Source organism: Astatotilapia calliptera, chromosome 4 (assembly GCF_964374335.1).
Source record: "Astatotilapia calliptera chromosome 4, fAstCal68.1, whole genome shotgun sequence".
NCBI lineage: Eukaryota > Metazoa > Chordata > Actinopteri > Cichliformes > Cichlidae > Astatotilapia > Astatotilapia calliptera.
In genome coordinates this window covers 5,665,355-5,693,064 of record NC_137425.1, presented here as the reverse complement: position 1 = coordinate 5,693,064, position 27,710 = coordinate 5,665,355, and the positions used below count along the sequence as shown (strand labels likewise).

Below are 27,710 nucleotides of genomic sequence, written 5' to 3'. Positions count from 1 at the left end.
TTTAGTCAAACTTGAATTTTTCATTTTTGCACCTCAGATCGAGTCACACTGTTTGAGTCTGCATCCTCACGTCTGGCTGTGGCACAATAAAATCCAGACTGAAAGTTTCCAGTCTCACAGTCTCAGGCTTGTTAAACACAAAGTAATCTATCTTCTCAGTTTACGACCATGTTTTGAATCCCTTTTTCTTTTTTTAGTTTTGACAGTTCAATTGTTTCTGCAGTGGCACTTGCGCGCCTAACCGGTGCAGTGTATAATTCCTTTCTCCCACAGAAGTCCTGGATTACTTTCACCTACAAACTTAAAATGTGCTTTCTGAACAATTTAAAAAGGGATAAAAAACCTCTCACAGAGGCACATGTAAACACAAACAAATGAGTGCACTTTTAAGATTACCATCACTAGTTTAATATAATACTTCAGAGGTGCAATGGCAGCCACAGAGTAAGAAGATGCTGCTATTTTCAGCACAGTCTTCAGATGTAGGGTGAAGCAGAATAGACTGCTGTGGGTCTGCACTCTATCATTGTCAAATCACTGTCGAGCTATCCACAATGCCATAAATAGATAATGTCAGTATATACATTTCAAAATAAAACATTACTTCAATGAGAAACAAAGTACAAACAGCTATTAGATAAAAGATATGTAGCGCCTAAGGAATAGGGTGCCAGAAATGTAGAAGAAATAATTAATATGATTACAAAACCAACCAACCTTGGATATCCAGGATTACTAATAACCAAATTCTTCATAGTTTTTCATCACAAATATCTTCTAACCTGACTGACAGTGATGCTAATGAGTAATGTTATGGGATCGCTTCCCTGAATTAAAATTCCATACGGTATGTCTTCTAAGGTATATCTAATATATATGTAGAGAGACTTAATACTTATATATACATAACTGATGCTTCCGCTGTCTTCTGCCTTCACGCTGCTGATGGGCGACAGGGGGTGGTGCAAGGGGAGTGGATTGGGATCGGGCTAATGGGAGCTTCTTCACTGCCATCCTTATCGCGCATTGTCCAAAACTTGAGGGAGAATGCAGCGATTATAAAGCAACGAACGGATTCTGCGCTCTGCAGCTTTTGTTCACAACTTGTCCCACAACAGGTAACCTCACTAAGGAAAAGACTTTCGAATCGGTTTCATACAGCTTTTGTTGTATCCTAGTCTACTTTTTACCCCCACGTTATCAGCGTGCAACATCCTGCAACTGCTATTGCCCTGGCAACCAGCCCTCCTCTCCATCATTCTCTGGCGCTTCACCCCTCACCATCAGAGGCAGGCTCCGAGGGAAGCCAAAATCTGCCGCTTACGCTCGCCCTCCAAGTGGAAGTGGACCCTTTTGTTCACTGGCGTCAGTTCAAATCTCTTTGCTTTTTTACTTATCTCAGGTTCATGTGTCGGAAGTGTTTTCTCTCAGCATCAAAATGCCCGTGAGACGCGGTCATGTTGCGCTCCAGAACACTTACTTGGATACTATCATCAGGAAATTCGACGAGCAAAGTAAGTGCACATGAAATTAGTTTCAGTTATGCGTCTGTGCTGCTGTTGAGGTCCGAACAAAGGGTGTGATATTTAGATTCCAAACGTTTTACAAAATACATATTTAGTTTTCCCATTTTAAACATTTGGACTGGTTTTTGCTGCGATGGTTTAGCTCGCAAATGCTTTAAATAAATCCGAAAGAGATGGCAGAGACGGGCGAACTCTAATTTACGCTGAATTAATTACCGTACATTCTCTATTTTAAAAGGGATAAGTGTGCTCTTTGTCTATGGGAAAAGTGTTTCTGACAGCTAGTTCATCAGTAGGAGTGGTAGCTTGTATTTATTTCAGAGCTGTTAGTGTATCCAGTTAAATCTTGTTGGTATAGTTTTGTTTGCTTTATTTTTCACACGTCTGTGTTTGTTTGTCGGTCAGTCTCATTGCTTGAACAACTGTTTACAACTTGCATAGTTCCCATTTCTGTATAGCTGTATATCTCAGATTTCTGTAAAGTTATTTATTTCATATTCTGTATAGTTTTTCATATTTATATCCTGTTCATAGCCTGTACATAGCCTGTACTCACTACAGCCTGTACATACTTATAGTTATAGAATATTCACAACATACTTCATACCGTGTACATTATAACATACCATAATAGACCCATTTCTGTAATATACTTACATATCTATACCATTGCTAATATATATTGTAATATATCTATATCACTAAAGCACTTCTGGGTGGATGCAAACTGCATTTTGTTGCCCTGTACCTGTGCATGTGCAATGACAATAAAGTTGAATTCTATTCTATTCTATTCTATTGAACAGATGGTAGAAGGACAGGCTTTTTATATTATAATAAATTAACACATCTTATCTTATCTGTATCAGTAATGCTGACAGAACCCAGCTGCTGCTTTTATGTTTGCGGGGTTGTTGCACCTGCATGTGAGTTTGTTTGTGAGAGCTCACCTTATGACTTACATTGTGTTCCATTAGCTCACATGTTCCAATGGCTGGAAGAAGAGACCACCTCTCACTTATTGGAGAGGAAAAAATCCCTTTCCCTGAAACCACAAAGGCCTCTGATAGAACACATATGTTGCTGTCTTCTTTTGACCTGACCATTATTTGTATGCAGTTTTACCTTCATCCATTTTCTGTACTTAACACTTATTACATGAGCCTGTAAATCTTTGTTAATGCTACTTTAGTTTAAAAACAAAAACACTGACAGACACCATGCCACATTATATCTCATGTGCCATAATCAGTACATTTCCTCACCACTAGCAGCGTGTTGACACAGGACTGAAAATAACCCTGCCATCCTGATTAGATACTGACCATAGATGGAGAAATAGTTGATTGCTGACAACTCTCAGTCTGTTTTAGTATGATCAGCTCTAGGACCAGTAATGCTTGAATCTCCCAATATCCCCTAAGAAACCCGTATTATGTAATGCCTCTACTGTATCCCAAAAAGGTGTATGTGTGTGCACGCGCAGTCTACATACACGTGCACGATAAGGTGAGTGCACGTGCCACAGTGGTGCTGCTTAGCAACGGTGTGACGATCAGTGTTTTTGCTTTGAGCCCCAGATAATGACTTTGGACAGAATGTGCTTTTCCACTCTAAGAGCTCACCCGTTTATATCAAAAAGAGGGGCCAAGAGAAGAGTCCCCTGCTCTCATCTGTGTGGGCAGGAAACAGCTGTTTAACCCAGTTTCACCAGCGTGTAATAAAAAGGCCAATGAGAGGCGACAGCGGTTATGTATGTACTTTTCATTCAGATCGTTCAACTCCTCCATTAGCAGCCTTTGAACAAAACTGCCCCAATTCCCTGTCATGCAGCATTTTTGGGACAGTGGGTGTTTCTGTTGCCACGAACAGTATCATTCATTTCATCGGTACTAGGCACTGAAGGACATATGAGCTTGGAGTTACTGTTAGGGATGTTTCTGAAAGCAGGGTGACTCTGAGAGACTCAGAATAATAATAATAATGGATACTTTATTGATCCCCATGGGGAAATTACTTGTTTTTCTCTGCATTTGACCCATTCACTCAGTGAAGCAGTGGGCAGCCCACTAAGCAGGCGCCCGGGGAGCAGTGTGTAGGGACAGTACCTTGCTCAGGGGTACCTCAGGGTAGCCGTTAAGTGGATTCGAACCGCCGACCTTCCGATCATGGGGCGACCACTTTACCTACTGAGCTATCCCTGCCCCCTTAATACAAATCAAAGCTGGTGGCAAAAATATCAACTGTACAGTGATTGTACTTTTAAGATATGAAAACTCTTTGATAAACAATGTAAATCTGGAAATGTAATATTTTTACTGTTTAGGTAGCCTTGCTAAACAAATAAAATATATTCATAGGCAAGTGGCTGATACCAATGTAATGATGTAATTAAAAAATGTCAGATACACAGGCTCCAAAACCTGTAGATTCCCATAAGTTACCTGGCGCCATGTGCTATACTCCAAATACCCTTATGCTGAAGTGCCCACCTGCTCCTTTTCAATCCCTTGGGAGGAATTGTGACGCTAATAACATTAGCACCATGGAAAAGTAGACTTCATTAGTTCCACTTCAGCTGATTGTCATGCCTAGAGGAGGAAGAACAGACTTTGTGGGCCGTGAAGTCAATGCGTATCCACAACAGTCTGTACTTCAGCATCTTTAAATCAAATTAAATCTTAAACAGTGTAAACAGTTTAATTGTCAGCATTAACAAACTATCTCTTTCAATCTTTCAGTGACAGGCATAAGTGCAATCACTGGAATCAGGCGTCATTACCCTCTGCGAAGTATAAGGCTAATTTAGTTGGTGAGATAGTCATGGCTAAGCTTAATTTATGAGCCTCTATGCAGTATATTATTTCTCCTTTAATGAGCAGAAAGTTTATTAATATTTATAAGCAAGAAATTGGCTTTATCAGTGTTGCTTCTAACCCAGCTTTAATGGGCGGTCGTTGTACTGCCACATGGATATCTTGCCTTTATAAATTGTCAACTGACACTGTGTTCCTCCCTTCAGATCGCAAGTTTATTATTGCCAATGCCCAGATGAAGAACTGTGGCATCATCTACTGCAATGAAGGCTTCTGCCAGATGTTTGGTTTTACCAGAGCAGAGATCATGCAGCAGCCCTGTACCTGCCAGTTCTTGGTGGGTCCTGGCACAATGAAGAGTTCCCTGGCCCAGCTGGGACAGGCCCTGCTTGGGTCTGAGGAGCGCAAAGTGGAGATCCTGTACTACTCTAAGGAAGGTAAGACACGCGAAAAACAAAAACAAGACAACGGAGCTGGAGGAAAAATGACTGGAGTAAGCCCATTTATAGCTCGAAACCTCATGAAAAGAGTCTTCTGGCTGTCACAAGATTTGGCCTGCTGACAGCTTGATTGTTATCAGAACAGTCCAAATAATCCTCCATATGTTCAACTAGTTTATCATTTATCTTCTGACAAGAAACCTTGTTACAGAGATCTTAATCCAGAATGTTACCTCAGTCCACCAGCCATTCGATTGGATCTGTTTTAAAACATCCTTCCTGCTTTCCAAGACTAGTCCTTTCATTTTGATAATTCATCATGATAAATGTCTGGATCTGATGCACAAAGATGATTTTCATGTGAATAATTTTTGCAATCAAAACAAGTAGATAGTAAAAGATCGTCTCCCTTTAAGTTTGTGTAGTTCAGGAGATTCTTTATTCATCTCAGACCACTATGTTTGGCAGGTATCCGAGTTTAGCTGCTATCTTTTGCTGGACTCCCATTGATCTTGCGAATCCGTCACCATGGCCAGATTATGCTTTTATATTTAGGCTTATATTTAGGCAGGCAGACTCAGCGTCTTAATCACTTCTTCAAACCTGCTTCTTTTGGTGTAGCCTTAATTCATACTTGCCTGTATTCTCATCAGTCCTATGCATGATTCTCTGCACATCGTTTACTTTTATTTTTAAAGTTTAATTTCCTGTTTATTCCAAGTTATTTGGGATGCCAGTGAAACACTGTCCTCTGCCGAGGTCTGTGTTTAACCTCCATCATCTCTTTTTCTTTATCATCTTTTTCTGGCACAAAGGAACTGAGGTAGACACACATGAGTGAGCATGAGTTAGACAATGACAGTTACCGACTATAAACCATATATTTACTGTCTGCATTTATACAAGGACATTCATAGTACATGTCTGTTATAACTTTTGCCATTTGGGCATGAGGAGCGGAGTTTAGAGTGCTGTTGTCATGGGAATGGGATTGTGTGCCAGATCAAATCCACTAAGCATCCATTTGTTTTGTTCCCCTGCTTCCCACTGTGCTCCCAGGCTGAACAGACCGGGGAAAAAAATCTGAACATGTGATTGCAATGTGATTCAGAACAAGACTACAGCGCTCACAGGTCGATTTTTTTTCTTAACCTCCAAACAAAATCTCTGTTCAAGGTCTTTCAGGGTGAATGTATGAATGGAAGTGAATGCATGCACTGTGTGTGTGTGTGTGTTTGTCCGTTCTGCCCTCTCTCCTGTTTCTATTTTTGGAGCTCACTGATTGTGAAGTGAAGTCAGACCTGACAGAAGTATTGCTCATTTAGCCTTTTTTTTTTAGCTTCCACAGTTTTTGAAACGATTCCTTTCTTTCTTTCTCCTTTGCTCATATTGCTTTCTCCTGTGTGACCTCCCTTAGAAACATAACCTCGTTAAACTAGGCCAGCCTTCAGCTGATCACATTTTAGAAGTAACTTCTAGGTTACCAACAGGGGGTGTAGCTCAGTGGTAGAGCATTTGACTGCAGATCAAGAGGTCCCTGGTTCAAGTCCGGGTGCCCCCTGTATAGCTGCTGTTTCTTATCTTTTGTGTCAATAGGGACCTGCAGACCCTGCCTTGTGGGAATCGTTCCAGTAAAAAATGAAGAAGGCCTTGTGATCATGTTCATCCTTGACTTCCAGGAGCTCATCGATCCCTCCCACAAGAAGACTGCTCTCAGACAGAGAATCACCCAAGGATGGGCCTATTGTAAAGCCTTTCACACTGCATACTGCATGTTTTGTTTGTGTTTCAAATTTATAGAAGCTAAACATTTTTCTGTCTTTCTCTTTTCCTGTGAATTCTGCAACTGTAAATATAAATTAGAAATTAATGTGTGTAATTAGTCTTGATTTTCTCATCATATTGGTCAGAATGTGTACTACTGTCTTACCTTAGCAGAAAAGTTGGATATTTTAAAGCAGAAAAGTTGAATTGAATACATTTTGAACTTCGATAACAAGTGAGCTGAAGATAAAGTTTTCTCTTTAGGCCAGAATCGCAGGCTGAAGATGAGGCTGCCGGTGCTGCGATCCATGCGACGACCTTCACTCTCAAAAGATCAGTTTGAAGGAGTGGTAGTAGACTACCTGCAGGTGAATAACACATGCATGCAGTGCAGTCCATTTGCATGAATGCATGCTTTGCATTTTGCTGGAATACATAAACACATCTGGCAGTGGAAAAAAATCTGTACAAAGATAATACGTCATACTGTGACTCCTAGGCATGACATTTGCAATGATACAATTTTAAAACTTACTGACATATTATGCCTGCAATGCTTCTACTGTTCTTCAATCATGCATGAAGAGCACTAATCAAAATGTTCTACACACTATAGTAACAACAAAGTCTTTGATTTGCCTTTCAAGTGCTATATATACAATTTTAGTTTTATATGCAGTTCAAATAGTTAAATACGAACCACCTTAAATAGCAGAGAGATGTTTTTGAAGCAGAAGTTCTTGTTTCTCAGCCCAAAAAGACACCAAATGGAAGAATAAGGGGGAAAAGCAACTGGTCTGTTTATCTTTCTCTTCTTAGAATTTTCCTTTACTTGTGTTTAGAGTTCTCTCTTTTGATGAATGGCACCTTGTATGAAAGTATTTCCTGCCAGTATCCTTACCTGACACTGGAACTGTACTGAATCAGATAAATTGACATGTTGGGACTGTTTTACATTTACGTGCTGGCGGGGAGGTGACATTCCTCTCTGTTTCAGAACAGCATTTGTGAAGTGTGAAATATTACAACGTTTTTAAGAAAACATTTAGAAGAGAAAAAAAGCATTTCAAGCCAAAAACCAGCAGATATGGTGTGTAATTATTTGTTTGAACTATAAAGAGACGCATGGCCTTCATTTACGTAATATTCAAAGTAGCTTGTGCCTTATTGCCCTTCCTTGACAGCCAAACAGCGAGGAAGTCCCTCTGAAAGAGTTTCGGATCCCATCTAAGGAAAGCTGTATGCAGTCTGAGACGGAGGCTCTGATAGAACAGGACATGGATCCCCCATCGCCGGCAGCTCAGCCCTCCACCAAACGACGCTCCCTTCTGACAGATCGACTGGACCCCATGCATGCCTTCCCCCGAGGGACATTACCTCGAAGTTGCTCGAGCGACAGTGTTCGGAGCCTCCGACGTGCCTCGTCACTGGATGACATCGATGGCATGAGGGCAGAATGGAACAGTCGGCCTGGAGACCCCCGGACTAACAGCAGTGAGTGTCTGATGGGGCATCTCAGAGGGAAACTAAAGCTGTGAATAAAATATAGAATTAGTAAGAGTATCATCAGGTTATCGTTGCTGTATTTGTGTCTCAAAGAAACTATGAAGTCTTTACAATGCATATTTTTTTATGATGTTAGTGGAATTTAATGTGTGTTTAACTTTTTTTCAGGTTAACCTTCTGACAGGAATATAAAGCAGCATCCTAATAAATTAAATCACACAAAGCACTTTTCACAGCTGGTTTCTCTGACTAACTCAGAAAATGACACAGAATGCAGTTCAAATTTTTTTCTTCATTAGCCTTTTATTCTGTTAAAAAAAACCTGCTTTGAGACATAAATTTGCCTTTGTTATTATTGCCACTTTGGTTTGCATACAAACAAACATTTTCACTGTGAGATCTGCTGGAAGGTTTGCTGGTATTAAAGGGATCTCTAACAAGTCGTGTCTATTATTTGTTATTTTAGGATACAGTAGGATCTCAGACTTGAAACAAGCTTGCAGTGGTGGCAAACATGTTGACAGATGAGGTCAGGCAGGATGTTCACAGATGACATTGTGATCTGTAGAAAAATTAATGGCGGGAGAAGCAAGACAGAATACATGTGCGTAAATAAGAGGAAGACAGATGTATCAGTGAAGATGCAAGGAGCAAATGAGTTTAAATACCTGGGGTCAAAAATCCAAAGCAGCAGACAGTGGACAAGAGAGTAGAAGAAGAGAGAGCAGGCAGGGTGGAGCAGGTGGAGAAAAAAGTCAAAGGTGATTTGTGACAGAGGATGCTAGCAAGGTTCACAAGATGGTAGTGAGAAATGCTGTGATGTGTGGTTTGAAGATGGTGACACTAACAAAAGACAGAAGGTGAAGCTGGAGGTGGCAGAGCTGAAGATATTAAGAATTTCATTGGGAGTGAGCAGAAAGGACAGGATTAGAAATGGGTACAGCAGAAGCACATCTCAGGGTGAGTGTTTTTGGAAAACCTAATTAAAGAGGCAAGACTGAGATGATCTGAATATGTGCAAAGAATGGTTAGGGGAGGAGGAGGAGGAGGGCTGTGTATTGGACAAAGGATGTTGTATATGGAGTTACGAGGCAGGAGGAAAGGAGTAAGACAACAGAAATGATTCATGGATGCCATTAAAGAGGACATGGAGGCAGATGATCAGCTGTAGCAACCCCTAAAGGGAGTAGCTGAAAAAAGAAAAGGAAGTTTATATCAGATTAGAAAGTGAGGTGACACATCAAATCATTAGTATTATCAAGTTAAATGCAGTTGAATTAAATGTTTAGTAGCTTAAAATGTCCTTGGCATATCCTAAAACACATAAATGCAAACTAATCAGAATCAAAACTGATTTTTTTCAGCTGAGCTGTAACAGCTTTCAACAGATTTCTCACCAGTTCGGCACTTGTCAGGTTGTTGATGTCAGATTGTTGCTCTGATATTTATAACACAGAGAGCGTCCCTCTGTGCAGCTGCCTAATAAAAATTCCAGTAGAGACACAATAATCAATTCTTCTGTCAGTGATTGGGTTTGTGTTAAAATTGCTCATCACTGCACATCTATTAACCTCCGCTCTCAGGGGAAATACTTCATGAGGAAACGTTTTCTTTTGTACAGGTTCCAATCATACTCTTCCCGTTTTCTATTCAATCTACTCTTCCACAGATTTTTTTTTTACTTGACTGCTGATGCTGTTGTTTTGTGTTGTAGATCTCAAGCCCAATACTCTGAACTCCACTTCAGACTCAGACCTTATGAGACATCGAACCATAGGCCGCATCCCACAGGTTACCCTCACGTTCGGCTCTGACCGAATGAGACCGCCTTCCCCAACTGAGATTGAAATCATTGCACCCAGCAAGATTAAAGACCGAACGCAGAACGTCACAGAGAAGGTCACTCAGGTCACACAGGTAAGCTGCTCTTTACCATCTCAAGAGAAAAAAGGGAGAATAAATGCCTGTTTTCTTTGCACTTTACTCATCTTCACTCATTTTATGTCATCACCAGGGTCTTAAATTTTCCATTTCACATTGCTGGCTGCATATATATTTTCTTATTCAGTAATTGGCTACATCAACCAAATTGCTGTCTGATCTTTAAGAGGCAAAATTGCCAGAAATTACTTGCTTCTCACCTGTGAAATTGGCCAAATTGTTAAATGACTGTAATAACAAGGGACCAGCGTTCCTTTCTTCCCTTTGTTTGGTTAATACACAACAGCAGATATGTCTGCAGCCGCTGAACAGCAATCAGTGGTAGGAAACACTAAAAGGAAGAAAATGTTCACAATTACAATACTTATGTCCTAGAAAAGGAATCAGTGACACAGACTTCGGCTGGTAGAATTGGTTCTTGTATCATCTTCTGCTTGGAAAATGTTGTGTTAAACTACTGCATTTTTTATTGTTTTAAGCTAATACAAGGAACAGCAATAAATAACTGAGTAATTAATATTTTCAGGTGTATTTTTAGCTGTTTTTGGCTCTTCCTGAAAGAGAAATTTATAATGTTTCTAACTGGAAAAAAAGAAATATGATCATTAACATCATATTTCTGTCAGATAGTTCAGTCAAAGGTGTCTATAAATGGTACATGCTTCAGGGTGACTGAAGACGCGAGACATCCGAACTCACAGGGTGAAAGCGTGAACGAATAATCTCACCTGAGGTGTGACATCTATGGCACCGGCAGCAAAACACATTCATCAGCCACCTGTCATCACACCACGGTGTCTCTGTGTATATTTTGGCAAACTGCCTCACAAGAGTGAAAGAAGGACCACAATGGAAAATACCTTAAAATAACCAAGAAGGGAAACCGTTATTTCCAGTAAAATACAGTTAGGTCGATATTTTCTTTTTTTGCAGTTTTGCCGCTATACACGACAAGTGATTTAAAATCAAACGATGAGTACATGTGATTGAAGTGCACAGTTTCAGCTTTGATTCAAGGGTTTTTTACAAAAGTACAGGATAAATTATTTATTATTAGCAGTCATTTTTATACACAGTCCCCCAATTTCAGAAGCTTAAAATTAAATGAACTGCTGGCTCACAGGCAGTTTCATGGTGAGGTCAGGCCTGAGCCCATGTAAACAAATGCAGCAGACATAATATTTGAAGCTGATTCAAAAACCTCACTTGATGCTTTATAGCTTTGCACTTGAATTACATTTGATAGTTTTAAAATTCACTGTGGTGACGTCATATGTTAGTAAGTAACATGAACAATGATTAAGAAAAGCAGTTTATAGATGCCAAAATATTTTTTAAATGCATTATTATTTGTACAGCAGTATGTCATGTTTTCTAGTAGTAATAATTAAATTATTAAAATTACTATAATTATTAAATATTTTTAATAGATTTGATGAAGGTCTCATGCCGCACTAGACACGCTGCACAGCAGGTTGCTGCCATTAGTAAGTATAAATGGATCTACGAATGTTACATTGAACATAAGAAAAAATGATAAAGCTTTTCTTTATGACTGTAACAATGCAAAGGCCTGTTTGTTCAGGTATAAAGCAGAAAATAAGGCAATGCTGGGCTCCCTAAGTGCATCACATTAACCGGTTTATCTGAGAGGCTTTCAGGATGGTCAGTTGAGCCTCTTTTCAGCCAAACTGACCAAAGAAGGGTTTTTGTTTGTGTCCCATTTATCTTTTTTTTTTTTTTTTTGGAGTGGCTGGTTTGTTATTTTAGCAGGATATCAGATATAGGAGCTATGGGTTCACTATGAGGTGTTTTGTAAGCTATTTACATGGTTCATGACTTGTAACATTTTACAAGATTTTAATTATCTGATTCATTAAAGTCTTTAAAATTTAGAGCGTCAGCTGATTTAATATACAGTATGATTTTTTTTAAAAATCTGGGTTAATGATTCATCTATTAGTTCCTCCCCAAATATATATATAATCCAGGCTATAAAACTACACACAGTAACTCACAGTAAGTGATTTGATTACATTTGGTTGCAGTTCACCCCAATTGAATCTGCCTCTGGGCATTTAAGCGACCATGACTCGGTTAATCTTTGTGAAGTTTATTAAATTACTTAGAAAGTTTAATAAACATTTCAGTACGGATACCACCTTTTAGGAGATGTTAGTTGTGCATTTGCACAGTGCTGTGACCTCATGTGACTGCATTGTGACTGAATGTTGCTGCTGTGGTGGTGGTGAGATACTGCTTCTTTGCACTGGGAGTGATTGTGGTATTGACAGCCAGCTCTGACTCTATATGCAAGCAACGTAGCTTCTGTGGTCCTGGAAAAAGTGACTGCACAAACAGAAGACCTCTCGAAAAGCCTGGCTGAACACTTCATCTGTTATCTTGGCTTAGCTGACGTCATGAACAAGATTGGTTAGAAAGTAAGCGTTCCTCTGTTTAACCACACAGACAGAGTTTGTCTGCTTGTCAGGGAGGTTTGTTTTAGTCTTGTTTTGTTTTTGTTGGAAGGTAGAAGGTAAAAATAAAAATAAAGATTAATACATCTCTTTGGTATGCCACTTGCTGGCAGACCACACACCGTCTTAGATGTTTAGTTGTTTTTAGATTGATAAAGTGCTTTGATGAAGATTATACAACATTAAATAAACTCAAAGCATTTCCATCCATCCATCCATTGTTGCTGCTTTATTTACAATTAATTAAATCTATTCCTGTTTTGTTTTTTGATATTCTATGAATGTGAAAACATATTTCTTTTTCAAATATATAACAATGCACAAAACATTTTAACCTACTTTGTTGAAAATTGTCAGAGTTTGTGCACCTGAGGTTTCAGGTGTTTCCCTTCCTGGTCACCACTCATGTACACAACTTAAATACATATGAACCATAACAGTAAAATCTCTCCTAACTACATGACTGTTCAATCCTTTTAGGGTTAAATTCTATAAACACAAAGGTCAAGCATCCAAATAAAGAAAATATGTCTGTGTCTTATAGAAATATAAACTTTTTCTTCAACATTCAAAAATGAAAAAAAAAAAGGTTTCATTAATTGCACATGCAAATGGAAGTTATTTCCAAATTTCTGTGTAGTCATATTGCTGTGTTTTCTTTATGTAATGTCAGTACATGAAGAATGCCTGGATGTATGTAGGGCTCACAGCTGCCTGTGAGTGTGGAGAGGAGTCCTGCTGGTTAGCTGGATTTATGAAAGGGAGCGAGACTATTGAGCGGCACTCGTGGCTTGACGTTGCCAGTGACCTTGGCCCCTGGAACTAATGGAAGTGGAGGGCAGTGGGCTTGGTCTCTGTGCCTCTGTCAGACACTAAATCACAACTGCGTGTTGTTACCGCTGTGAGTTTTTGTCCGGTTAAACCAACTTGCTTGAGTATCATAATGTTGAGTTCAGAGACAAGAAGGTCAGGCTAACGTCACAGTAATCACGGCTGCTGCCATGTGAACTGTAGCAGTGGTCTTTTACTGACTGTGAGTTTTCTACAGGTACTGTAATAAATAGTAAAGCACATGTTGCCTTTCTCTGTGGCCCCAGTTTCATTATGCATAGAATGTTTTCTTTATGCTGCCCTTATAATTGAATTTCGATTGGCAAGTTAAAAAAAGAGGCATGATGGTTGTCATTGATCTTTGTTCATATTGATTTGTCTGCATAACACAAAGCACACTGCGATTGATTATAGACTGTGGCTTGTTAAAGACAGATAACTGTACAAGAGCCTCAGCACACTGTAACTAGTACTGTGTGTCGGTGTGTATGTGGCGCCCCCTGGCGTTGACTGATCTTGCAACAGGGCAACTTGGAGATAGTTGCAGCTTTAACTGAGTGTGGCTCTGTTTTTTGCAGGTTTGCACAGCTATTTTTTTTAGTATTTGTCTCCATGAATGTGTGTGTACAGGTTGATAACATGCTCGTTTGAGATCTGATTGAACTCTGAAGCAGTCACACCCAAATAACGCATGCTTCTAAAAAACAACATCCTCACAAGGCGTCTTAGAGACTAGGCAGTTAAAAATGTGTAAATATATTTTCCAAATATCAGGGTTGAATATGAGGTTATTTGAGTTTTTTAATGGAATTTATTAGTTCATTTACAAGACTTTGCAAAAAATATTTTTTAAAAAGAATTACATTAATTCAGAGGGGAGAAAAGACAGGGCAATGTTACCGTAAACCTTTATTTTTTGAAAATATAATAAAAGTGATTGGAAGGTTATTCACAAAATGACAAGACCTCACATACACTACATTAATTCAGATAATAATTTACATATGCAAAAATACTAAACAAAACCAAAACAGCAAACACGCACAATGTATTTGCATTCACAAACAATTCACACAAATGCTTTTATAATTATTTCCCCAGCAACTGACAATAAATCTCACCTCCTATAAAGATTGTATAGAGCTAAAGGGAAATTTTACTTCAGTCAAGAGCTTAAAATTTATTTAGCTGTTTAGCTTTTTATTGTCAGGCCAAACACAACCACCTTTGATTTTTTTTCTCCAATAATTACTACTTGTTGAGCATCACACAGGAGGCAGGTACCATCATCCATCACTTTTTATGTGCTTGAAAGAGGATCCCATGATGAGGGCAGGGCTACAATCAGGGAGGAAGAGCGAGAGGAGCAGAAGGGAGGGAGACACAGACTGACGGACAGAGTTCCCGTCTCCCTCTCTCTTTCTCTTAGTCGTAGTCTTGTCCTGCTTTTTACCCTGTGGTGTGTGTTTCAGCATGAGCGTCAAGCAGAAACTTCAGCCTGTGAGTACAGCCTTACTGGGTCTTTCATGCTCTCTGCAGTTACCCTCAAAACTCCATTTCTTTTTCAGCTCCACATTCCTGTTTGTTAGCTGCCAGTGTTCCTTTCCCTGTTCCTCCTCACCCCATCTTTAGTCGTCTTCCACCTCAAACTTCCAGCTCACTGAATATTTCTCCACGAGTTAGAAATGATCACTTGACTCAAGTTAAGCTGATGACATGTCAAAGTGACGTAACTTCACAGAGATTACACGAGAACTGTGCAGAGTTAGAGCACTTTCAAATTTACTGAGGGGTTTTTAAGCTGAAAATAAATGCTACTTTCATGTCTGCATTCTATTAATGTGATATTCACATCCTAAAGGCTTAATTTTATCTTTACTTATTTTTTATAGATACTATTTAAACTTTGAACTAAAATATTTAAAATGTTTTGTGCTTTGCATTGTTGCTTTATCCACAGTTGTCATATTATTATGAATATTTTATATTTCTGCTCTGAATACCTTAGAAGAAGCACTTTCATATATATATTTATATCTATATGCATGTCTCTCACTTTTTCTCTCTCTTCATATATTTATATATATATATATATATGCTGGATTATTACTATTATATGATATATATTTTTTAAATCGTGTTCTCTGATTACAGCTCTGCTGACTTTTAAATCTAGTACAGCTTGAAATGTATCAGCTTGATCTCTTCCCATGATGACTTTAAAGTCGGAGTAGCAACAGAGAGTTGTAGCGTGCAAATTAGAGGTGCCTGTCGTTGTCTGGTCATCATTATCATTAAACAGAGCTGTGGTGGACATCAATAACGTAACATTTCTTGGATGAGTGAACCTTTGCTCATGTGTTTACATTCTCATTACTGTGTTGTCTCTTCACATCTGTTCAGCTCCTGTGGTTAGTTGCTTACACACAAAAGGTTGTCACAGTTTGTTGTCCTAGATGGAGAATTCAATAAATTCTGTGCACTTTCTTCCATTTATGTCTGTTTTCCAAACTGAACGCTGTCTTGTTGGTCGTAAACCCAAATTATGAAGCAAGTGAAGCAGCCAACATCCCTTTACTGGAAATATTATCGAAACCTTGGTTATTCCCAATGACCATCTTTTTTTATATATAGTACTCTGTCTTGAGAAAAAGTTTACTTTGACTATTTATGGACACTGCTTTCATTCAAGCTGGGAAAGTGGAAGGGAAATGCATTTTTGAGGAGACTTTTTTTCCCTCAACGAACAAAAAAGTCTAAATATATATTACATTTTGCAAGGGAAGATGGGTTTACTGGTTTCTTGTACCAATATGTGACAAATTAAAGGAAAAACTCTCGACTTGTGGAGATCCAAGGGCTCTGTTTTGTTGTTGGGACATTTTTCTGGGTGCACTTCTCCCCTTGGATGGATAGCTCATGTATCAATCAATGCAATGTTCTTCTGAGTCATCAGATTTATCCTGTGGTGAAACATTTCTAGCTCGAATTAAGAGAAAAGAGAGAGATCTTTTCAAGCTTTACAGTGTCATCTCCATCAGTAGGAGGGGAGGGATCACTTAATAGTTAAATATAAATAAGATGCACATCATATGTCATGGCCTTCACAGTCCCATATGTATCCATCTATCAGCTGGATACATATGGGAGATCTTTGGCCACAGGGTTACACCACATTCTCTTCATCAAAACACCAGATAAGAAGCTGTTTTGGTGAATATGGTTCATTCCCTGCAGTGGGCTTCAGGACTTGAGCTATAGCACACCAAAAGCTTTTCCCTTTTAATTTCTCACTGATCTGTGTGCTTGCCATACAAGTTCAGCTTCTTTTGTCATGATGACTATCAACATAATTATGCAAACTGAAATGTAAATGACGGTCTAACCGCCAAAGGGTTTGTAAGGACAAGAAGGACATGGAAACCCAACAGCATGTACAGCAGTTTAGAACTCTGTGGTTCATGTAGATGTGAATGTCAGTTATAGTGCATTAAAAGAATAAAGCACTTTGATTTCTGCAAAGCCAGTTTGGCCAAATAGAGCTGACCTTTCCATTAACAGAAATTACCTAAAATCACTCCTCTGCATGAAGCCCAGTCGATGCCAGCACTTATTCCAGTCTGAAATTGATCAGATCGCTGGCAGAAAGGGTCACGTGGCAATCACGTGGTGCAGCGGAGGCAGGTGAGGCTGCAGTGGACTCTCTAAAAAGGACAGTGATTTGGCTCGGTTAAGTGCATTTGAAGAGAGGATAGAAGAAGGCAGGAGCTGGGATGTGTGTTCATGGCAGTCATCAGCAAACATACTTATCTGGAAGAAAGTGATGAAGGAAGGGAGATGGGGAAGAAGGCAGGTGGGGCTGCAGAGAGTTTGGAGAAGCCTCCTCTGCTGCTGTGGACGCCAGGATGAGAACCTGGACATGGAAGCTCTTATTGTTGTACCGGTCAGTGGATCTTACTCATCACTGATTCAGTCACTGGTAATTTTCTGATTTGTGTTGGTCTGCATGTAAATGGTACTCGACATATGAGTGGATTTGTGTTTTGCTCTTTTCTGCCACCCTGAAAGAAGAGTCCAGAGTTGTTTTTTAACCTCTTGCTGTTTTAGAATATTAGGTTTAGAATATTTTGAGCAATGCACCATTTATTATAAATTAAAGCCGTGTTCATGATGAAGTTCATCATCTGAGGTGGCATGGCACTATCAAAGGACATGCTGGGCTTTACTTTAAGGGTGCAGTGGGGTGTGGTTAATGTAAAAGTATCCCAGTGTCTATCTATTTATCACAGTACTGCTACACCTTATGGATTTTTGCAGCTTGTATTGTAAATACTTGAGATGGCACTAACAGTAATTATGAAAACTACAGTTATTCTTGGGCTCTTGGGCTCTCGTGCACCATGTTTCCTGCAATAAATTCTGCTTGTTTTTCAGTTTCCCCAACCTTCGTCTTACTTGGTCAGCAACAGCTACCAGACTGTTTTAACATACACTCTTTTAACTCTCTCTTTAATTCTTTTAAGGCACTATCAGTATGTTGGAATTTTTAAAAAATGACTGAAATTAGTTTTGGCTGTTTTGTAAAGAACATCATTTTCATTTTAACTAAGAAAATTGAAATTTCTTATTAAATATTGCTTTATGGATAAAACCTGAAAATTGTTAAATTCTAATAATTAAACCGCAGTGAAAGCTGTTTAAATGATAACTTAAGATGCTGACTTACAGACCAAAAACATTTCACATTTTTATGTCAGAATTAAGTTATTGTTTTTGAATAAGGATAGTTGTTTGCTTTGTGAGAACTGTGCACTTACTTCCTTTACTCTCGTCTCAGACATTAGCTAATGTACACGCCTCCCCCTTTTTCCTGTTTTAATTGTATGCTTCATAAAGTACTCTATATAGTATTTATATTATACTTTCTGGCTATGGGCCTTGATCTTTCCTCCATTATTAATAACCTCCTCTGTATCCCATTGGCCTCTTATCAGGTGTTATCCCTCGGAGCTGACGTGCTGCCAGAGTACAAGCTCCAGGCCCCGCGCATCCACAAATGGACCATCCTTCACTACAGCCCCTTCAAAGCAGTATGGGACTGGGTCATCCTGCTGCTGGTCATCTACACGGCCATCTTCACGCCATATTCTGCTGCCTTCCTTCTCAATGAAGCGGAAGAAGAAACACAGAGAAGAATCTGCGGCTACACCTGCAACCCACTCAATGTGGTGGACCTTGTGGTGGACGTCATGTTCATCGTGGACATCCTCATCAACTTCAGAACCACCTATGTGAACCATAACGACGAGGTGGTCAGCCACCCGGGACGCATCGCGCAGCACTACTTCAAGGGCTGGTTCCTGATCGATATAGTTGCTGCCATCCCCTTTGACCTGCTCATATTTCGCTCTGGGTCTGAGGAGGTGAGAAAGCTATCGGAATATCACTTTGTGTTTCAGACAAAAGATTAAATGAAAAGTCTCCTTTTATAGCCTTTATGTGTAACAGATTTTTACAGTTTTGCAGTAAAACTGGAAAATTACTCAAAACACAACTTTTTTATTAAAGTCAAATACAGAAAGTCCCAAAATACAACCAACTAGGACATAAAACAGGTAACTCGGGAACAGACTAGGGTGGATAAGTAGACACGCTGACAAACGCTGTAAGGGAGCAGCAATCACAGAGGGCAATCAGGGGAAATGGAAACAGCAGGAAAGTGAGGCATATCCAAGATAATGATATACAAGAAGCAAAACAAAGCATGTAAAAAATAAGAGGCACAACACTGACACACACAGCAGCCTGGCACAGAGAAATATGAAGGAAAGCTAGGAAAATAAACCAAAATACAAGACTTATGTTTAAATAGCAAACTCTCAGCCTTAACAGAAACTGCCATCAGAAGTAGCCTCCAAACCCTGGCATTATCAAAAAACAAATACCAATCAAAACTCAACTAAATAAACAAGTATACTAAACTCAAAATGCATGAACAACCCCCCCAGCGCCATGGCACTGCTGTTATGAGTGGCAGCTCTTGGCCTTTTAACTCTTACTAAGTGAACCAACTAACGCGCCTGTGCTTTTTGTGCTACAAATGTAGCTATATTTGGTTTGGAGAAACTTTTATCTGTGATGTCCTTTTCCTTTTACCAGTTTATGTAAAATTGATATTTTTATAATACTATGATGGAGTAATTATTGCAGGATAGCTGGAAGCATTATGGACAAATTAGAAGTGTTTATATGCGTTTTAAGAAGATGGAAAACCCGCTGAGTTACACATGGTAAATGTCCAGTCTGCTAATAGCACTAACATTAAATCTTCTCTGTCTTCAACAGCCTCAAACAACCACTCTTATTGGACTACTGAAGACGGCCAGACTTCTGAGGCTGGTGCGAGTGGCCAGGAAGTTGGATCGTTACTCAGAATATGGAGCTGCTGTTCTTTTCCTCCTTATGTGCACCTTTGCCCTCATTGCTCACTGGCTGGCCTGTATCTGGTACGCCATCGGTAATGTGGAGCGTCATGGCTCTGCCCGCATCGGTGGCATGAAGATTGGTTGGCTGGACAATCTGGCCGACCAGATTGGGAAATACTATAATGACAGTGACCCAGCCTCTGGCCCTTCAATCAAAGACAAGTATGTTACAGCCTTGTACTTCACCTTCAGCAGCCTGACTAGTGTGGGCTTTGGCAACGTCTCACCCAACACCAACCCAGAGAAGATCTTCTCCATCTGTGTCATGCTAATCGGCTGTGAGTAGAAAGGAAAAGGATCAGAAACATGCAACACTTCAGACTTCGAATCATTGAAGTAGAATCCAGAATATTTTGCTCTAACTCTGAAGCTCATCTTAGAAACTCTGGAGTAATTCAATTCTTCTTGCATATATTCAGTCACTTAGGTGATATTTCCTCATTTTAATATGAGGAAAATTACAAAGATAATGTCAAACAAATCAGCAAGTTCAAGGAGAATCATGTCAAAATATTAGGTCAGTCACTGTTTGTTAGCTGGTAAAATAAGTCCTCCAAGATCTTACCTGTTTTTATGAGAACAACTTGTACTGTTTACATAAATCCAGTACATCCTGAGCATACATACAGCCTTTGCTAACCTATTTTTTGATGGTACAGAGATAGACAGGAGAAATATAATCAAATTTATCACAACCCCAGGAGTAAATTGTTTCTGCCTTCTGTTCCATGCAGCTTTGATGTATGCCAGTATATTCGGAAACGTATCAGCCATCATTCAGAGACTTTACTCAGGCACGGCCCGCTACCACACCCAGATGCTGCGGGTCAAGGAGTTCATACGTTTCCATCAGATCCCAGGAGGTCTGAGACAAAGGCTGGAGGAGTACTTCCAACATGCCTGGTCCTACACAAACGGCATCGACATGAATGCTGTAAGGAAATGAAAAAACTTTGACTGCTGCCTTCCCCTTATGAGCATGCTTTCAAAGTGCAAACGTCAATGTGCACATTCAGAGCACCTAACTGAAGTACAAATAATGTGTTACAATTTATAGAAACACTTGCTGTCCTCAAGTTCTCAAACCAGTTTTTCTGCATGTCCAGTGTTTGACCTACACTGGCTGCTTGCCGTATTCTATGCTGCTGCAATGGCCCAGTTTTTGTGTGGTGATCTTTTAATGTCATGTAGTTCTTAAAAGTAGTAATAAGTACAAATCCAGGCTTTGTTTGATGCACTTGCTCCCAGAAAAAAAAGTTTTCGTAATATTAAAATAAAACCTTTATAACACATTTTATTTCAAACATTTTCAGAGACTTTTAGGGGCATCTTTGTGTTCATGGGGGTATAGCTCAGTGGTAGAGCATTTGACTGCAGATCAAGAGGTCCCCAGTTCAACTCTGGGTGCCCCCTCTTCATTTACAGACATTCATTGTTTCCGGTGTCTCATAGAGAGACCCACTTTTCAGATGTGATGTGCGTCATGTTGCTGGTTGGGACATCCCTGCTAACCAGAGCGCAAGAGCAGAATCAGTGCCTGCCAATTCAATGAGGGAATAGCTTATCAATTGTAGCTCTCATCCTGCATGCATCAATCTGATACTCTGCTCCCCTCCAGACCTTTTTCATGTGCTTTCACGTTACTTCTTTTTTTATGTTACAGAAGCTTAAAAAAGAAACATAATATGAAGACAAAGTTAGATTTCCTGTTTCCCATTTGTTTCTTCCTGCAGGTTTTAAAGGGTTTCCCTGAGTGTCTGCAAGCTGATATCTGCCTTCATTTGAACCGCAGCTTGTTGCAGAACTGCAAAGCTTTTCGAGGTGCTAACAAAGGCTGCCTGCGGGCTCTGGCCATGCGATTTAAGACCACCCACGCTCCGCCGGGTGACACCCTAGTCCACAGTGGGGATATTCTCACTGCCCTATACTTCATTTCCAGGGGTTCTATAGAGATCCTCAGGGACGATGTGGTGGTGGCCATACTGGGTGAGCTGCAAGTTGCTAATAAAGAGCTTTTTATTATTACTTGTTAACACTTTAAGAAAAATCATTTCATTTTCCATTTAGTTAAAATAATTATGACCAGAATACAATTTTCAAGGTTAAACAAAAAAATTCACCTATTTTTGGGCAAAACCAGTTTAATTTGTTTATATTTATCTGATTATGAAATGTTTTTTAGCTGTTTTATTTTGCAGTCCTGTTTGTTTTCCACTCACTTGTTCTTTCTCTTCCTGCAAAGTCACAGCCAGAACTGACATTGGCCCTTAGTTCACATCAGCACACACTTGTGTGTGTGTGTGTGTGTGTGTGTGTGTGTGTGTGTGTGTGTGTGTGTGTGTGTGTGTGTGTGTGTGTTGTGTGGCCAGAGGTGTTTGGGCACAGCTCCACTTTCATTCCACAGCGATTGATCATCAATAGAGCCAGCACTGGCTTATCCAGGCTGCACAGGTCACATCTTTGTGGCTGTACTGCTGTGGATCAGGTCACTGTGGTGCATTCTTTTTTAATAATGCATTAAACATTAAACAAGAAAATAAATAAATAAAAGAACTGACATTACCCTGTTATTGCTTATACAAGGATGGGCTTGCCTAATTGAATTTTCCACTACTTTTGCTGTGATGTATGTAGGAAAGAATGACATCTTTGGTGAACCCATCAATCTGTACGAGAGGTCAGGGAAATCCAGCGCTGATGTCAGGGCTTTGACATACTGTGATCTTCACAAGATCCTGAGGGACGACCTTCTGGAAGTGCTAGACATGTATCCTGATTTTTCCAACATGTTCTGGAACAATTTGGAGATCACCTTCAACTTGAGAGACGTGAGTGCCACCAGGGGGCGTTGTTACACAGCATCCTGCTTGTGATTAGAGTTTAGAGTCATAGATTTATGTCTCAAGATCTATTCTGTTAGTAAAAACGTAGCAAATCAACTGAGATGTTGTCATCATGACATCATAAACGTGCTAAAACTGCATTTTCTGCCCCGGTTTTAATCGGTCCGCTATGCCTTTCCTCTCTGTGATGAGTGTAACTTTGTGTGGGGTCACGCTTTTCTTTTAATTTCTTTTAAGGGTTAGGGCAGAAATACCTGCCTTTCTCTTTTGGAAACAGGAACTTCCAGTTTGCTGATCTCTAGTGCTGTCAAGAAGATAAACTAGAACCATGTCTATCATTTCAAAGTAAATGAATCTATTACATTTTCCAAAATGCTCCCATATGACTTCATGACGTTGTTATTTCTTGTTATTTATAACTAATATTTATAACAGTACAATAAATAGAATAGAATTGCCCTTTATTGTCATTGCATGTGTACAATGAAATTGTGATCAAACATGTATAAAATGTCCATTAAAGACATTTCTTTTCATATATTACTCTGTCAGTCCTGAAATAATCACAGTGGCTAACTGGAGCCTTCCTGGTTTCTGAGTGTGGTGCCGTTTCAACTTAAAACTAAACGGTTTGGAAAAGCACTTAATGTGAGGGCCCTCCAGACAAACATGTAAATATAGGCAAAGTGTGCAGGAGGGTTTAGAGGCAGTATTGAAACTGGGGCATTTGAACAACACACTCAGTAAGCATTGTGCCACAGCGCTACAAGTGGTTACCAGTATCAGAGGTAATCTTAAGTGGTAAAATCATAAAGATCTCACCTAGATTTCTAAATATACTGATGGAAAAGGTGCTGTATGTTTCTTTTAAGCAGGAGATGTGGTTTGTAATTTTGAATTACTGAAGCTGATCTGTATCAGGTAGATAGAATAAACCAGACAACCCCAGGCAGGGACTCTGAATGTGGCTATCGTCTGACGAGGCATCGGAGAAGCTCACTGCGTCGGAGAAACAGGCCAGGTGAGTAAGGGACGCGGTCTAACGCCAAATGCTCCTGTATCAACTTATTGTCTTATTCCTATCTGAGCTGTGACTCTGTGTGGACAGACGGGATGGATCGTGAAGACTCTTACCCAGATCAGTCACGTTCGATGTCAAACCACCACCGGGGAACAATGGCAGGATCTCATTGGGAAGACCTCTGCAGCAGTGCTAGTATATGTTCACAGTCTAGTGATGAGGAAATGAAGCCCATAGGACACAGCAAAGGGGAGTTGTACCCCCATGCGGGTGATACCAGAGACTATCCATCCGCAGTAGTCAACCTTCTGCCTCACAGTGGACCTTCAGCTGGACTCGGCCCGCCTGTAGACCTTGGAGGACCTCCATACTCAGGTAAAATCCACTTAAAACACTTTTGGAGGCACAGAGAACACAAAAACTCCACAAATGTAAATTTTTTATTCCATTTTAATTTGCTTTTTTTGGTTTGAATGCAGCACTGATAGATAAATAAAAAATAATATACATTCGCATATTTTAACAAACATTTTTTCAAGAAATGATTGTTCTTTTACTTTTGCACAGCAGCAACCCCTATCAACATGCCAGGCCTGTATAGCTACTGGCCAGACCGCAGAGCAAGTCAGTTTTCAGACAGCCAGAGGCGGCCATCCTCAGTAAGGGCGAGTTTTCACCCTTCACCCTGTGCTGAAGATCGGCCCAGTGAGCTAGAGTCTCGATTGGAGCTGCTTCAGTCACAATTAAACCGGTAAGCTAGACTTATGTTGTTTTAGAATTAAAGAAATAAACAAAAAGGGGGCACCCGGATTTGAACCGGGGACCTCTTGATCTGCAGTCAAATGCTCTACCACTGAGCTATACCCCCGGTGCAGAGGCCCCTGGGAGGTGGATGCATTTGTCACTGTTGTCCCAAGGCAGTGTTTGCATTTCAGCTCCACCCTTTCTGTGTTTGCATGTCAGTTTCCAGCTGAGTGCTTACTACATGGGGCTATTTTGCATGTGTGTGAGAGAAAAGGAGGAGTAAGAACAAAATAAACAGAGATAAGAAAGGGTCAGGGGTGAGACTGAAAATGTCCATCATGTATGTTTTCTTTTAACTGCCTGCCTGCTTCCACGTGAATGATCGTGATGATTCTATAGCGACAGATAGAGAAAAGTGTGTTAACACTCATAATGCTTTATAGAAGTGTTCTGACCAGGATCAAATCATAGAAATCAAAGAAAAAATGTGTGAAAGAGTCTTGAAGCCATATATCTTTATCTTCTTGTCTTGTCCAGACTGGAGACCCGTATGACTGCAGACATTAATGTGATCCTGCAGCTCCTTCAGAGACAGATGGCTCTGGTGCCTCCGGCCTACAGCGCTGTGTCCCCCAGCCCTCACCCACCTCATCCCACCACACTGTACAGCACGGGCACACCCACAATCCACACCGTCCCTCCAAAGCAGCCACCACAGATCGACAGCACTGCCTCATTACTCCAGGTGCTTTACTTATCATATGCTATGTGCAATAAGATTGCTCCTCTATAGTCATTACTTTTTTTGACACTTTTGCCAGAAAAACTATTTAAGCAATTCAATTCAGTTCATCAGAGTTGAAAAAGAAAACAAGAACTTAAGACATCCATAATCCTGAAAGGAAAAAGAATAACAGAGATATCTGATAAATCTACAAGTCGAACGATGATTGTTATCTCCAGGTTTCAAGATAACAGACTGCCTTTTCGCCCCAATCATCATTTATGTCTTGCATTATCTGTAGCAAGAGATCAGTTAATGCAGGATCCTTCTTCCTTGCTTTTGGATTCAGAGCACTTTTTTTGAGCCCAAAACATCCATAATATTAAACTATTTTTTAAAATTAGACTCTAAAAAAGATTCTGACCTTTGTGTCCCGCAGAACATCAGTCAGGCCGTTTATTTAATATAATTAAATTATACACTACATACATCTAATCTTGTATGAACTAATACTTCTCTGTCTTTCCAGAGTCCAGACTCTGACTGCAAGCACAAATCCAAGGATTCCCTGTCCAGCGGGATCCATCTAACTGTGGCATCAGATGACACCATGTCCATGTCACCAGAGGCAGACCGACCACATCTACCCTCTGTCGACCTCACTCCTCCTCAGATCTTCTGCTCTGGAGACCAAGAGCCTTCGGGACTTCTGTGCGGCATCCAGCGCTTCCCCTCTCTCCCGGAGCACCTGGAGATCTCCACAGAAATGCAGGAGATCCAGAGGCATGTGTCTGATCCTGTCCTGCCGGGCAGCTAGAAGAGCTATCACTGACCCTCACACCCTACAGCCTGGTACTTTGGACAGTACAGCCATATTTTCCCCACATCGGTACTTCCTTCCCATTTAAACCTCCTCTCCTGTTCAGATGCTGCTGTGGAGCGTGGGATGCCTTGCCTTTCACATCACAGAGGGTACACAGTGTCTCGAGTTTCTCAAGCACAGACTGAACAATGCCCTCAAGGCTGCTGTAGTTTTGTGCTCCAGCATCCCATCACTCCCAAAGTCCTGTGCAATAAAGAGCAGGATGGTGCACTGACATCTACAGGACATGCCAAGCAGTCACTGGATCTCAAAGCTACACCAACCGCTCCTACATGGAGGCGTCCTTGAAGAGAAGTGAAATGACAAGAAAGAATTAAGAGGTTTCACGTTTGAAGAATTATCTGCAGTCACTTTGTGTAAGAATTGCACATTTAGATTTGAACATAGAAAACTATAATCAGCTATTTGGAAATGAAATTATTTTCATATTGCAAATATTTATAGGTACATTCAGGACCATGCACTTAGTAAATGTAACAACTGTGAGTGGTTTAGGTTCAGTGTTTTGTCGTTGTTGTGTATGTTTAAAAATATCAAAAAGTCGTACAATACCTGTCTCACACACCGTGAAGGATGACGATTTATGGCAGACGTAGGAGAAAGCGTCGTTTTCATCTCATATTTCCTGTTGCAGCATTTTGATGTGAATGAAAACGTGTCAAGCGTGTCATGAGAAAATATTAGAATATACACAATGAAGCAGCACAGAACAAAACAAAAAACGCCAAAGTTTCATGTACATTTAAATATAGCTCTTACAGTTTTGTTTTTGGTCACGAATGCTTTGATTGCTCCCGTTTCTGTGTTTGTTTATCCGCTCACCTCAGACGTGTGTCGACTATTTCTCAAAGCAGCGTGGTCACACGGTGTCGTAACGCTCCTGATGTGTTTATCTGAAAGTGCCAACAATGAAGGACTTGTTCTCTCAGTTATTTTGACTCGCAGTGGACAAACCGCACCCTGGACGCACGTAAAGGGAAATCAGCTTAGTGGCAATTGAAGTGGATGGTAACTGTCAATCGCATACAGGCGCAGAGACGACGTCTAAATGTGCGCCGAGATGATCTCTCAGTTTCAGCCACGGGGTGAATGTAATGACCTATTAAGCATTTATAATTCTGTGAAAGGCTTCTTCAAGCACAGATTCCTGTTATTTGTCTTTTTTAGATTAAAGACACACTGCAAAGTTACTTCCTTTTGTTTTCCAAGTAACTTACCCGAGCGCTGGGATAATAACTGCAATGCCAAATGAAACATTGCAAACACTTCAAAATAACAGAACACACTAAAGCTAAGCTTTTCAATGAATATATAATATATTGTCATTTAGGAGGACGGGTTTTCCTAAATATTGTACACCTCAGCCCGATCAACAAGTTGTAAGAATACGTGTATAAAAGCAAAAAATCTTGATGTAAATTTGGCCAACCTCACATTCAAGGTCAACTTTTTTTGCACTTCTGCACCGTTTTCAATTAGGCTGATGTTTTCAGGTCTCTCAAAGGAAGGCCGCTTATGTCCCCTTGCTGTTGTGTCACTTGCAGTGGCAGCTGGATGTCCTCTAATGTGTCAAAACAGCAATCCTGCAAAGCCAAGGGGAGCAGGTGATGAGGAAGTATGACGCGTGTGGCCAAAGAACTCAGGGCATCACACTAGAACTCCTTGTTGATAGTCTCACACTCGGGACAACTTTATAGTGCACAACAGGA

The 27,710-nt window shown here is 40.2% G+C and overlaps 1 protein-coding gene and 3 non-coding genes across 5 annotated transcripts; 3 read left to right on the top strand and 1 right to left on the bottom strand.

The window, feature by feature from the left end:
- Positions 1–1,013: 1,013 nt before the first annotated feature.
- On the top strand, positions 1,014–27,191 carry kcnh6a (potassium voltage-gated channel, subfamily H (eag-related), member 6a). Of its 2 annotated transcripts, none has more exons than XM_080300131.1 (16): positions 1,014–1,514; positions 4,549–4,779; positions 6,379–6,528; positions 6,811–6,914; positions 7,731–8,040; positions 9,767–9,969; positions 18,296–18,724; positions 19,647–20,064; positions 20,521–20,720; positions 21,520–21,772; positions 22,421–22,614; positions 23,551–23,650; positions 23,738–24,025; positions 24,218–24,401; positions 24,932–25,139; positions 25,648–27,191. In XM_080300131.1, exons 1-16 carry the CDS (start codon positions 1,439–1,441, stop codon positions 25,933–25,935), a joined length of 3,636 nt encoding a protein of 1,211 aa, XP_080156257.1. In that variant the 5' UTR covers positions 1,014–1,438; the 3' UTR covers positions 25,936–27,191. The 2 variants fall into 2 exon arrangements, with proteins under 2 accessions (XP_080156257.1, XP_026019990.2); XM_026164205.2 differs by having other exon boundaries at positions 1,301–1,514; positions 24,221–24,401.
- trnac-gca (transfer RNA cysteine (anticodon GCA)) lies at positions 6,272–6,343 on the top strand. The gene has a single exon. It is a non-coding gene; the product is annotated as a tRNA-Cys (tRNA).
- trnac-gca (transfer RNA cysteine (anticodon GCA)) lies at positions 21,128–21,199 on the top strand. Its single transcript has one exon. It is a non-coding gene; the product is annotated as a tRNA-Cys (tRNA).
- On the bottom strand, positions 24,447–24,518 carry trnac-gca (transfer RNA cysteine (anticodon GCA)). The gene has a single exon. It is a non-coding gene; the product is annotated as a tRNA-Cys (tRNA).
- Positions 27,192–27,710: the final 519 nt, after the last annotated feature.